This window comes from Falco biarmicus, chromosome 4 (assembly GCF_023638135.1).
Source record: "Falco biarmicus isolate bFalBia1 chromosome 4, bFalBia1.pri, whole genome shotgun sequence".
NCBI classification, from domain to species: Eukaryota; Metazoa; Chordata; class Aves; order Falconiformes; family Falconidae; genus Falco; species Falco biarmicus.
Genome location: NC_079291.1, coordinates 2,164,648 through 2,177,340, shown reverse-complemented (window position 1 = coordinate 2,177,340; position 12,693 = coordinate 2,164,648). Strand labels below are relative to the sequence as shown.

The following is a 12,693-nucleotide window of genomic DNA, read 5'->3' as shown; positions in this document are numbered from 1 at the left end:
TCAGGAGACTGGCCATGGTTTTTATCCATGTTTTCAATCTGCCTCTGATCTGAAGCATCGTGGTGTTGGGTTTTTTTTATCAGTACAGATTTTTTTCAAATTTTTCAGATAGTTTTGTACAAATTTGCATCCAGAGACCATGTGATTAAATATTTCTAAGTGGGGAAAAATAGTATAGCATATGCTATAGCTCTCAGTGGTCTGGTTTCTTGGAGCTTTGCCAAATCTCCAATTACAATATCTTGGGCAAAGTTATATTTATGGATTCATTTGCCAGATGTCATCCATTTCAAACCTATTGGTAACTGACAGTAGTTTTTCCATTTTTGATGTCTCCAGTGTGCAACCCATATGGTACAATATGATAAAATTTTATTTACAGTTTTTAAAAACATCACACTCCTTACAGGTGCCTTCAGTATTTTCTGCCCCTATGAGACTGCATGCTTCCAACCCGAACTTGTCTACAATAGATTTTGTAGAAGAGAAAAATTATTCCGATGGTTCTGAAACATCATCAGAATTTACTAAAATGCAAGAGGACTTATTTCACATTGCACATAAAGGTAAATGCAATTGTCTTTCATATGTGGTTTTATATCATCACAAGTTAAATAATGATGTGCCTTCTGAGAATGCTTCCTGTTTAATGTTTAGATAAAGCAGAAACCATCCTCCCTTCCATTAATTCCCCTGAGGAACTGCAAATGTTGAGTTCTTGAGTCATTTGAAAAAAGTGGCTTAATCATCATGTTTTTTTATTTTTTATTTAATAAAGGACAGCCCTTTGTTTTATGTGCTAAAACCCTAGATTGTTTTTTTTTTTTTTTTTTTTTGCCATAAGGTTAAAATCCTAAAATCAGTTGCTATAAACATAAGAGCAGATTACACTCTTTTGTGTTTGCATACATATGTGTGTATATGAGCACATACATGTTTGTATATTTGGTGTGCTTCACTGTATTTCAGAGTCAACATTTGTTGGTGATGCAAGGGGTTGCTATGGTAGTAACCTATTTTTAGTGAATACAGAAGAGTAAAATCATGTAAAGCAGCCAGAGGGGCAGCTTGACTAGAAATGTTTCTTCTCTCAGAATAATTTTTCATTGGCAGTGATTTGCTCCAACACCCTTGCACAAGAAACATTTTTATTGTTTAAATGGTTTTGGTGAGGAAGGCACTTCAGTATTTATACCTGAAAGACTTATGGAAGTATTGGCTTTGTTGCCTTTTGCACAGGATAATGGTTGATGTTATCAATAAGCATTCTTTGCTTGTTTTTCTCCTCTGGTGCTGATGTATCTTGATTCCATTACATAAGAAATGTATCTAAGTGGTAAACTTTATAAAGTCAATTTTAGTCGAAACTGATATATATTTTCCAAAAGGAGAAAAGACGTGGGGGCAAGGCACAGTTGGAAAAGTTGCTATTAAGCCAAGCAAAGAAATCACCTCCTCAAGATCATTACCTGAAATGTCCATGTCAGAAATTTTGGTTAGATTGACCCATGTGTTTGAGGGGACAACTGACTTGGTACCATTTAATACAGTATAATTTTATTAAGAGTGCAAAGAATTTTTTTCCAAAGTTGTTTTATACTACACCCCTTCCAAAAGAGGGTAACGAAGAAAACTTTTGCTTTAGCTTTTGAGTCAAACTAAATAAAATGTAAAATTAGTAATTTAGTATGTAATAATTCTTGAAATTTTAAGTTAGTATACAACTTATTAAATTGTATTTAAGGTCACTGAAGATTCTGGTCACGTCATTCTCATATGAAAGGCTAACAAAATTGATCATAGTGGATACATCTTCCTCCCCACCCTCTGTGATACTGTTAAAGATTTCTTCAAATAGGTTAAAGTATGAGAATTAGCTTTGGTAATGGTTTGCAGTGTTGAAATAAACCTTAAGGATATTTTCTTAGAAGAGTAAATAAGGTTACATCAAATACTTAATGAAGTGATGATGATTCCGGTTAATGCTGAGTGGATGATTAGAAGAGAGAGGTATCAGAGATTTCTTCTTTGCCCCTGTCACGCATCCATGCTCAGATTTTGTATCTCCATTTCCCTGTAAATGGATACATTTTTGCATTGGCAGTTCTCATGACTGTATTACAAGGCTTGATTAGACCCTCAAGAAATCCTCTCATTTTCAAGTTAGATCAATGTTGAAATTCTATATAAACAAATATTACTTGAATAATTTTTTATTTCTTGTGGTTAAAGAAAAGATTAGTCTTAAAAGTAAAAAAATAAGGAAAGTGCATTTCCCCTTTAAAAATCTAGCGATTTTAAAATCACATAATCTGTTGTCTGATTTAAATGTTTCAGGCTGGTAATACTGGCTCTGAAAGGAGTAGAAGTAGCATTGTAACTTGCACAACATTCAAGATCTGGCCTTTTGAGTCACTAAATCATCTAACAAGCTGAAATTTCCTTATCCCAAAAAGACATAACAAAACTCAACAACGCAGTTGACTTGCTTGTGGGGAAACTACTAACCCTATAGCTGTGGCACAGTATGTGTTATAGCTGCTTTTTTGATATTTTTTTTTTCTATTTCATTCTTTTTCTTCCCTGTCTTCTCCTCCCCCACTGGAATTCTTAAAGGAATGTGGAATAGAGTCATTACCATCTGAAGATTCATGCTAATTGGGGAACAAAAGCAAGTGAAGAGCAGATGTGGTTAGTTAGCTTTGTTGCCATCTGTCACAAATAATCAGAATAATTTTGACTGTGGCTAATATAGTCAATACAGTAGCATTCACCATAAACATTCCTTCTACTAAAAAAATCTACCCTATAACCTTGATTAATACTACTTGTTTTTAGTAACCCACCCTGGATCTCTTAACCTAAGTTCTTGTTTCTGTCACCATAAATGATGCTTCATTGAAGTTTTAGATAATTGGTATCTATACAACTGGTAGCTGGTTTTAACTCACGTTTTATGAAATGGTTCTAGTTTACTTCACCTTGAGGTCAGCTTTCAGCACCATATCTACAGAGAGAGAAAAGCTGAAGCAGATGCTGGAGCACGATGCATCCTCATCTCCATCTGCACAAATAGTTGGCTTGAAGAATGCCTTAACATCCGTAAGTGACATGCTGAAGTTCAGCAAGCTTCACTGTCATCAGATATTACTTCTAAATTTTATAGTAGTTAATTTCTGTTTATTTAGTGTCTGTTCTGTGCTAGAATTTGCAGTATTGAATCATAGTATGTTACTATGTATGCTGTTTTTCAAAGATTCTACTAAATGTTAAAGGTATTGTGAAATCACTGAAGTTTGATAGATTGATTGAGGTATGTAGTATAATCTGAATCATTTGATGCTAAGAATCAGAGGGCTGCTCTGTGACAATGAATCTACTTTCTCTCACTGTTTAATCCCTCAGTTCTGGTAGGTTGCACGTTTCCTTTTCCTTTTCTTTTCCTAAACAGCACTCAAGTATTCACTGTATGACTTGGCATGAAATGAAGGTGAGAGTGGCTGAAAGCACTCAGCTGCCCCTTCTAATGCACTGCAGCTTCATCATGCTGCACCAAAACACTGCAAAACAAATTCAAGTACAACTTGTTTATATTGACTTCCAACTTTAATTATCTCTTAGTCATCTAAAAGCAGCAATGGAGCTGTTAGGGCAGAGTTCTAAATGATGAAAGATTGTGCTCTTTAAAAAGGTGGGTTTTTTTTGGTTGGTGTGCTTTTTGTGATTGGTTGAGACCAGAACTTTCAGATTGGTGATGTTTGAATGTGTCAACCAAACAGTGATCTGATTTCATAGCAATGAGTGCCATCATTATCATGGTCTTAAAATTTCAGTGTTTGTTGCAAATTCCTATTGCAAAATCCAAACTCTCTGGCATTGGATGTGATATAGATAATCTTTGAATTATTTCAGTATGATAACTTCCCTTTGCTTTACAAAAGCTGCATATAGTTATAGTTTTATAGCGTATAATGTGCCTCCCTGCCTAGCCCTTTAGAGGCCGTGATGTCTTCATGGTATTTAGAGAAAGCTGAGACCTGTTGCATAATAACTATATATTCAGTTGCACTTCTTTGGTTTTGGCTTTCAGATGTTTCACTTCTGATATTTGAATAGGTGACTTTTATTTTTCCAGTGTTACATGCCTACCAATTTTATATCCAAAAATCTGTTTTAAGATATCTGAACTCAGTGAATACAGCTTAGCATAAATATTTTTTTCTGAGCAGTGAAATTCTGTTTTCTGTCTTCATCCTTTAAATATCTTTTGGAAGTCATGCTTTTAGGTCTTACCTGATACTTAATAAGCCTTTTGTAGCCCATCCAGAAGTCATCTGTGACCCTTGCCAGTTTCAGCAGAGGTTTACATCTGTGAGAGCTATTCTTAGCCTGCAGATCTGTAAAGCCATGATGCCAACAGAAATTTTCTCACCCTATACAGCAGAGATCTTGTAGGAGAAAGGAATAGGCTTCCTTTGAAGATGTATGGAAGCACAGATATGATAAACTTGGCATATTTCTAAGACTTCCTTGCAAGAGAGTCTGCGTTGATGACTTTGACAGTGTTTGTTGTTGTTCATTTCTGTTGTTTTCTGTACGTGAGGAACAAAAAAATCAGACTTTACAGGTTGAAAGCTATCAAACATAAGTCTGTTTTGCTCTCATAAGCCTGGCAGGGGAAGAAAAATAAACAGATTTAAAGCAGATAAACCACCACAAAATTAGCATCTCTGCCTCTGCTTCTCTCTCACTAAGATAGTACCCTTGACCTACACACAGTCTAAGAAAAGCACATACAGAATGGGGAAAAGTACAATATTTTTATTTTGGGTGGAGGAAGAAGACAAGAGAAGGAAGAAAACACTTTGTAGCAAACAATGCAAATTGGAAGATGCTATTACAGCAAAGCTGTGTAAATTCTTTTTTGCACTTACGTGATGTTGTGGGTATAACATAATGCTGTCCACTTGAACACTTGACACAGAAGTGATATATGCCTGTATGGCAAATTCAGACCACACATATGGAAAGCCGGAAATTACTTTCTCTTCTCCATTATCACTTCAAGCTTACTGTCTTTCCTGCCCTCAAGACTATTTCCAAAAAAAATTACTGTTGAAATTGGAAGCATTTGTGGGACAAAGTGAATGTGTAAACAGCAGGGTTCTCCACATCCTAGTATTGATTCAGATCACCAAAATGGGCAGTAAGTCTTCAATATTGTTCCAAAATTAGTAACCCAATCTTTTCTTTCAGGGATATTTTCGTTGCAGGCAGGGTTGCAATCTCTTCCTACAAGTCTACTCTAACTGACATCTGTCCATCAGATGCACCCAGCATGAGTAAATAACCTGTAACAAACATGAGTTTGCAGTAGAGGCTTTTTATTCTGATCATTGCCATTATAAGCTGAGAGGACACAGGTACCTGTCTGAATTTAAGTCTTGTTTCTCTGTCAGTGGAAGACATGGGGAACTGTCACTATACCAGGCTGATGGGAAATTCAGATGTTTTTGGATGTGGCAAGAGTAAGAAGTAATGTTGAGAGAGGCTAGGCTGGAGATAGGGATGAGGGAAGGGAGCTTGAAAAGAAAAAAGATGCACAAAATTCATTTATAACATTAAATTAGCTTGCAAAACTTAGTAACTTGAAATATCCCTGCCACCTTTGGCTTTTTTTCTCCATTTATGTGTCTTTTCCTTCATGCTGAACAAAAAATAGTTTAATTTGAGAGATAAGGAACAAGGTCTGGAGCATTTGTAAATAAATGATTTGCTGAACCAGTGAAAACTCATGTGGTGGTGGTGTTTTATACTGCACTTTAAATAATACTCTTTGCCCCTTTTTACACAATAAAGCCATGTTCAAGTTAGTTGAGAGAACTTTATATCCCCGATATTTTTGTTAAATGTTCCAGGCAATAGCACAAAACACAGATCTTAAAGACCGGTTACGCAGAATACATGCCGAATCTATGATCCTTGATTCAGCATCTAATGCAAAATCAAGTCCAGATTTGGTGAAGGTGGGTATGGATTTCCTCTTTCAGTGATGTGTGTTCCTCAAGCCCCTACTTCTAGACAGTGCTGCATAGCTGCATTTTGTCCTGTTCTTTGTGTCTTCTGTATGGTGTACAGTGTTAGTAAAATGAGTCCACTGTCATGGCTATGAGTCATTTCTGGTGATGCATTGTGCAGCATTTGATTTCAGAGACTTCTCTTGTGAGCAGTTTTCCTGAGCACACTTCTAACTGCTTTTTGCTACTGGTTGCTGGTGTTCTCCCTCGCCTTCTGTCTGCTTCCCGTTCAGCATGAACAGAGCTGCTGCCTTGTTACCCTCATGCTACTGTTTCTCTCCTCGTTATTCCCTTGTTAACTTTCAAGTTCTGTAGCTCCTTGTTGCCTGTCTAAATATTGTTAGCCTGGAACACTGGCTACCAGTGTGGATCATGTGAGCTTTAGAACAACTATCAGACATTTCCATGAAAGGTTCAAAGAAATGAGATGTACCAGAGCCCTTCCAGCCATTTATTTTGGTTTGTGTGAAGCCAGGGAGTCTTCTGCAAATCCAGTTAGCCAGTTTGATATGTACTGATGTTCAGACAGTTTTTTTGGCTTGCTGCAGAATGCAGAATGTAGTGTATTTATAGGTCATAGGATCTAGGTGTTAATGGTAGTAGCGAGGGAAGCAAGAACTGTGTTATCTCTGATGGATTTTCCTAAACGTTAACTCATACGGAAACTTCTGCTGTGCTTGTAGTATAAGTCTTTCATTAAAACCTGAGTGGATGTAATGCTGAGTTATATATAATTTATTATTTCCTTTTATTTTTAAAGATAGTTTAGTCATTCCATCTGTTTCGGTAGAGCTGTGTTTTGATCATATTTAGCTGTTCTTTTTTTCTTTTTTAAGGTAGTTCATCATTCTAATGCTTTTTGCTTTTAGTCCCATGAGAATGTGAACCGCACTTAACTTGCTATCCAGACAAGCATTAATGCATTGGGTTTTAACTTCAGGAGTTCTTTATTTTCTTATTTAGTGGAGGTCCTTGCAATGACAATGGATTATTTCTGAAACTTGTTCTGTCTACTATATGCCCCCCCCTCCCAAAATAGCTTTCAAAAGGTCCTTTCACAAATTCCCTCTGGCATGGTTTGGGATGGAACTTAAGGATGAAATCACTTACACTGGAGAAGTTTCATTTTAGATTTGTCTGAGGACTGTGATGCAGTAATGCTGCTGTGAGGAAGACAGGGCCACTGCACAAAAATTGGCTGTAAATGATACATCAGTTGCTATGATAGACCTGAAAATTGAAGCAGTATAAACTAGTATCTCAAGCCTGTGCATAAGGTAAAAGTTTAGTTTGTCTGTTGGGCAGTTTATGTTGTAGTTTATCGTGCCAGAGTGGGAACATGAAAGAAGATAATCTGAAGGTAGATCTAAATATCTGCTGTTCTTTTATGAGCCTTTTCTGCTCACTTTCCTTCTCAGATTCAAAATAGTATTGGAAACAATCCCAGCAGCAATGCTCATGTATGTAAGATTTTTTTTTTTGGTACTTGTAGACTAGTGTAAATGCCTTCCCACAGAAGAGACAGTGTTGAGGTTTCTTCTTTTCCTGCTGCTGTATCAGAAGTATTTTATTTAAAAAAAAAAACAAACAAATCAAACAAAAAACCCCCAAACCCAACAAAAAACGTCTTTTGTGTGATAAGTTTGTGGTGTTACCATGTCACCGTTATCAGCACATACTGAATAACATTCCATGCTATAGTAAAATCTACCAGCAGAAAAACTTTTCAAGAAGATTTGTCAGTTTGATTGTAGACTTGTCAGATTGTTCATTGTGTTGTTCTGCAAGTAAAACACGACAATTCCTGCAAAAATATGATAAGGCAGTCATGGTTACAGGTTAGTAAAACCTCTCATGCAGAAAAACTTGGGAGCAGTTAATACGCTCCCTTGGGCCAGCTAGCCCTTTTCCCACCAGTGTTGGTAGAGTTATCAGGGAAAACAATAGTGCACAACGTTCCTCAAGTTTTTTACTGCATCCACAGAATGAAACGAGTCTTGCTGGTCACTCCACCTTTGCTAGGCCACCTTTTGGAACTCTGCTTATGCCTTCTGTGGGAGGAGCTGCCGGGATCTCTGTGACAGCCAAACGTGCCTGCAGCAGCAAAAACAATGACCCTTACATGGCTTTGTTAGTATGCTGGGTTTGGTTGACATGGAGCTATCTTAGGTGTAGATATGAAGGAAAGCTTTCCAAAGCACAGCACAGAAAATTATCTAGCGAAGAAAAAGAGCTAGGAAAGCATTGCTATTATGTAGAAAGCAACTTTGCCCCTCTGAATTTTGTATGCCACTGCACCTCAGGCTTTGCATTCAGCCAGGCTTGGGAGGCAAAGACTAATTCATTTGTTAGATCAGAAAGGAATGTAAATCTAGGATACGATATAAAGAGGTGGGAGTTTTGTTCTTTTGGGGCTTTTTGATGATACACTTGTGTATATCTGGCTAAATCACTCAAATATCAAAGCATTTTTACATACTTTTTACCTCAGGAAAAAGTACATGCAGGGCCATAACTGATTTACTGAATATGCATTGCCTTCCCCGTGCCCCCCCCCCCCCCCCCCTTCTTTTTTTCTTCTTCTCTTTGGTCTGTTTTACTTTGGTTTTAAATCCCTCCATGAAACACATGCTACCTTTCATTAAATTCGAGAACAGCATGTGCAATCTTCTCCCAGTGTGTTACAGCTCTTTACCTTATGTGACTGTGGAATAGCAGGCATGAATACTATGTGTGGTGGTACTCCTCTCAAAACTTTTTATTTCTTTTAAACAGGAAAATTCGAGAGAAGAAAGCAGAGGTCTGGTGCACCAGGTCTCAAATGAAAGCAGACTGTCTATAGCTGACTCTCTCACAGAATTTTTTGATGCACAGGAAGTCCTGCTCTCTGCTAGTTCTTCAGAAAATGAGGTCTGAGCATTAAGATTGACATCATTCCGATATAGTCTCTTATCTGCTACTTGACGTGCGGTCTTTCTGAGCACTAACTGCACATCAGATGACTGCCAGAAAATGAAAATCTTCAAAACATTTACAAGTGAATGTGCTGCATATATTTATTTGTTGTCATTGCCTCTTTACATGTAGTAAAATGTAACAATTATTATGAAGAAGTCTTACATGCACATTGGGGCAAATGGCAGTTTGGTAGCTAGTCTGCAGATACTGCATATATTGTACTGTCTGCCTTGAGTCATTATACAGGTGCTTAAATTGTATTTTAAGTAAGAAAAGAAATTGTATCATAGAAATATATAATATATATTGATACCTGTCCTTGTGGTACCTGTAGGTACCTTGGGGCTGATGTCATGCGTATTGAAATGTTTTAGCTCATTTTTCTCACCTCTCTCAAACTCTATAAAAGCACCTTGAGTTTTGATATGAGGAAAGCCTTCTTAGCTGTGGGGCCAAGAAGATGAAACATGTCTCCACTAAAATAATAGTTGAATTTTCAGTGATGGTGATCTCTCCCAAGCTCAATTGTGTCTTTGTAGGACTTTAGTACTTTCCTGTAATACTGAAACATACCTTAAACAGTTCAAATCTATTAAAACAATAATTGCAGTGGAAAGTCACAATTTTCATGTGCGTATGGGGTTATTTTAATGACTGATGTATCTTGTTTATTTCCTCAACCCACCTCAGGTATCAGATGATGACTCATATGTAAGTGATATCAGTGATAATGTCTCAGAAGATAACCTAAGCAATGACATGGAGAATGAAAGACAAACTTTAGGTAAGTTCAGTGATTTATTATAACATGTTTTGAGAATTTTCTTTGATTCTTTTTGTTTGGGATATTTTTTTCTTCTCTTACTAGAAATTATTTGATATTACAGGTTTTGAGATGTAAACAGCCTGTGTTTTTTCTCTTACAGCCTCAGATTGGTTTTGAACAGGACATTCTGGCTAATCTCCTTAACAGGGCCTGGGTACCATTGTTTAAACAGGATGGCGGTTCTGCATCAGCAAAGAAACACCTATTTTCTTGGCTTCCTTGGTGCAACTCGCACTCCTTTTCAGTTACTTTCATGGCCACAGGATTTTTCAAAGTAGCAAGGCCTAGCTGCTTTCTTTTTTGTCAAAAAGTAATTTTCTTCTTGTCAGTCTGTCTTTTTTAGTCTACAATTTAACAACCACATTCAGAGTTCTGTTGTTTGTAGCAGAACTGTGTTTAAAGGAACATGAGAATAATTACACGCTGGCAGGCCTGGTGTATGACCATAAGGATTTATTTTTTTGCATGTTTTAATCATGATAGTCTTGTTTAGTACATATGCTTATTTAACTGTCTTGCTAATTCGAGACAGAATCAAAAAAAGAGGGAGAAGAATTGGTCATAACAAACTAATTGGCTTTGTGCCTTCAACTCCTTTCAGCTAACCACAACGGTCTTCTCACTCTATCAATACATTTTTATCTTCATAAATGCTGAACAGTGGTTGCTTACCAGCAGCTGTTTCCCGATCATCTCCAAGGACCAGTGGATCCCTGTGAATTTGGGTAGTTTGAAATGCCTGGAGATCTGTTGTATTGTGTAATTGTTTAAAAATTAAGGTGGTTTTTTTGTTTTTTTTGAAAGACAGGAAAGAATACAGGTTGATTATCTCATGATCTGGACCTTAAAAAACTGTACTAGTATGACTGTTCATCTTGTAACAAAGACTGTCACTGAAGCTCCTCCGTATTAGCAGCACCTCCACATCCTTCTGGTACCTGCTATTTCTGTGCTTTGGGCACCCTGCCACTCCCATTAATAGCAAACTGGATATTTTTTTTTTTTTTCCTGCAGGGCTTTAGCTGAACCGTAAATTGTAGGATTGTGATAAAATCCTCTGGCCACTGTAATGCAGAAGGGCAGACCAGATAATGGTTCAGTCTGGCCTTAAAAGTCATTGAGTCTAGCTGGAGGTCACAATCTCCTCCAGTATTGTTGCTGGCCATTTGTTACAGCTTTTTTAAACCAGAACTGCACAGACTTTTCTTCTCATAGTGGGGTGGGCAAACTTCACTTTATAGAAAATTTGGTATCTGAATATCTTAGCTGCTCTCCACTCTGTTTTATCACCAGTTTAACCCAATTAATGGGCTGGTACTCTGCTTTTAATTAGAAACTGTCAAAGGACATAGCCAAATTCCATGTCAGAGAGCTCTTTTGAACAAGGATAAATTTTTAGCATTTACCTCCTTCCTTTACAGGCATCCCCTCATTCCTGGGGTATCAAAGAAGGTATCTTTATGGCCTCTTCTGATATTAAATAAATTCCTTCAAGGGGAAAGTATAGAGGTCTACCTCCTAACTGTTAACAGTATACCTATTTAAGGTAGAGTTTTTGATTCATAGTGCCCTTGCTGTTTTTATGCAAAAAGAGATAGGCAGTAGACTGCAAATAGTTCCCCTGTCCTTGTTACAGTAACTTAGTCATATGAAGTTTTAGGACCTCTAGTTTGAGTGGCAGAAAAGGTGGAAATTTCTTCCTCAAAATTTTGATGCTGCTGATTACACTTGAAGCGTCCGTCTGAGGCATGGGCTAGCATACGTGACAGTGAAGGAGAAATTTGCCCGTGTGATTATCTGTACTTTGTCGCTGCTGGAAGCATTGCTGGTATTGTGCTTATGTCAATGGACCAGCAGAGGCAACACTGGTTGAAATCATGCCTGTAAGGGCAGAGATTCTTTGGGTATGTACAGCACAGAAAAAATGTGCTGCTCAGTGCTGTTTTAATTCCTCCAAGTCAAAGCTGTGTGAGGAAAGCCCGATGAGGACAGGGGTTAACAGACTGGGGCTATGCCTGAATGTCTCCAAATGGTGACTGATTCTAGGGCAGAAGCTTCCTAGGTGTATCTACGAGCGTGTAAAGATAAAATACGTTCTTGTAGTGGCAACCGTATTCCTCTCTGAAATGAGATTGTTGTACAGGTAAGCAACGTAGTAACTTCAGACTAGTGCCGTTGCAGAAGCTTGTAGCTCTGCTTTGACCCTGCCACAAATCATTTCATGGCACGCTTAGAACTATTTATCCTGTTCCAATTGCTTTGACATAGGAACACAGACCTCAGATATTCATGTCAAAGACTCTTGACATGAGTCCTTTTTTTTTTTTTTTTTATCTTCAGCAAACATATAGCTTCACAGTTGCATCAGCTTTTCCACCTTCAAAGCAGGCCATTTCTTCACCAAATTATGGGTGTATCTAAAACCTAACATCACTAAATTTTTTAAAATTATAAATACTGTGGAAAAGTCTGCATGTAAATCTGTGGTGCAGTAAATTTCCCTGATAGGAGTATTCAAAAAAGCAGAAAAAGTAGGTAGGAGTTGTTATTATGCTTGGATCTGTTAAGTTACGCCTTGCCTTCTGAGAAGTGTCAACTTAATTGGAACTCTGTCAAGGAGGGAGGTTTTATGTTCCTTAAACATAGAAATCCATCTCTGTTACAAATAAAATAGTTATAATACTTACTTTTTCAAATTCAGTGGAAAGCCTGAGCCTTCTTATGGCCTTTAAGGGGAAGGAAGGTAATTTTTTATGCATCTTTTGTACCTGGCATTTATCTCAGTTAACATACAGAAATTAAAATCTTGTTCTTAATTTTATCATTTTTATA

General features: G+C 37.2%; 1 protein-coding gene across 14 annotated transcripts in view; it reads left to right on the top strand.

The window, feature by feature from the left end:
* Positions 1–12,693, top strand: part of OSBPL3 (oxysterol binding protein like 3) — a 92,649-nt gene that overhangs the window by 62,110 nt on the left and 17,846 nt on the right. For 13 of the 14 annotated variants that reach the window (XM_056334531.1, XM_056334533.1, XM_056334529.1 and 10 more), the window contains 5 exons: positions 410–566; positions 2,972–3,102; positions 5,919–6,026; positions 8,853–8,987; positions 9,726–9,819. In XM_056334531.1, the coding sequence (XP_056190506.1) occupies positions 410–566; positions 2,972–3,102; positions 5,919–6,026; positions 8,853–8,987; positions 9,726–9,819 (625 nt within the window). The remainder of the gene's footprint in view (positions 1–409; positions 567–2,971; positions 3,103–5,918; positions 6,027–8,852; positions 8,988–9,725; positions 9,820–12,693) is intronic. The other variant, XM_056334535.1, reaches the window with a different exon arrangement.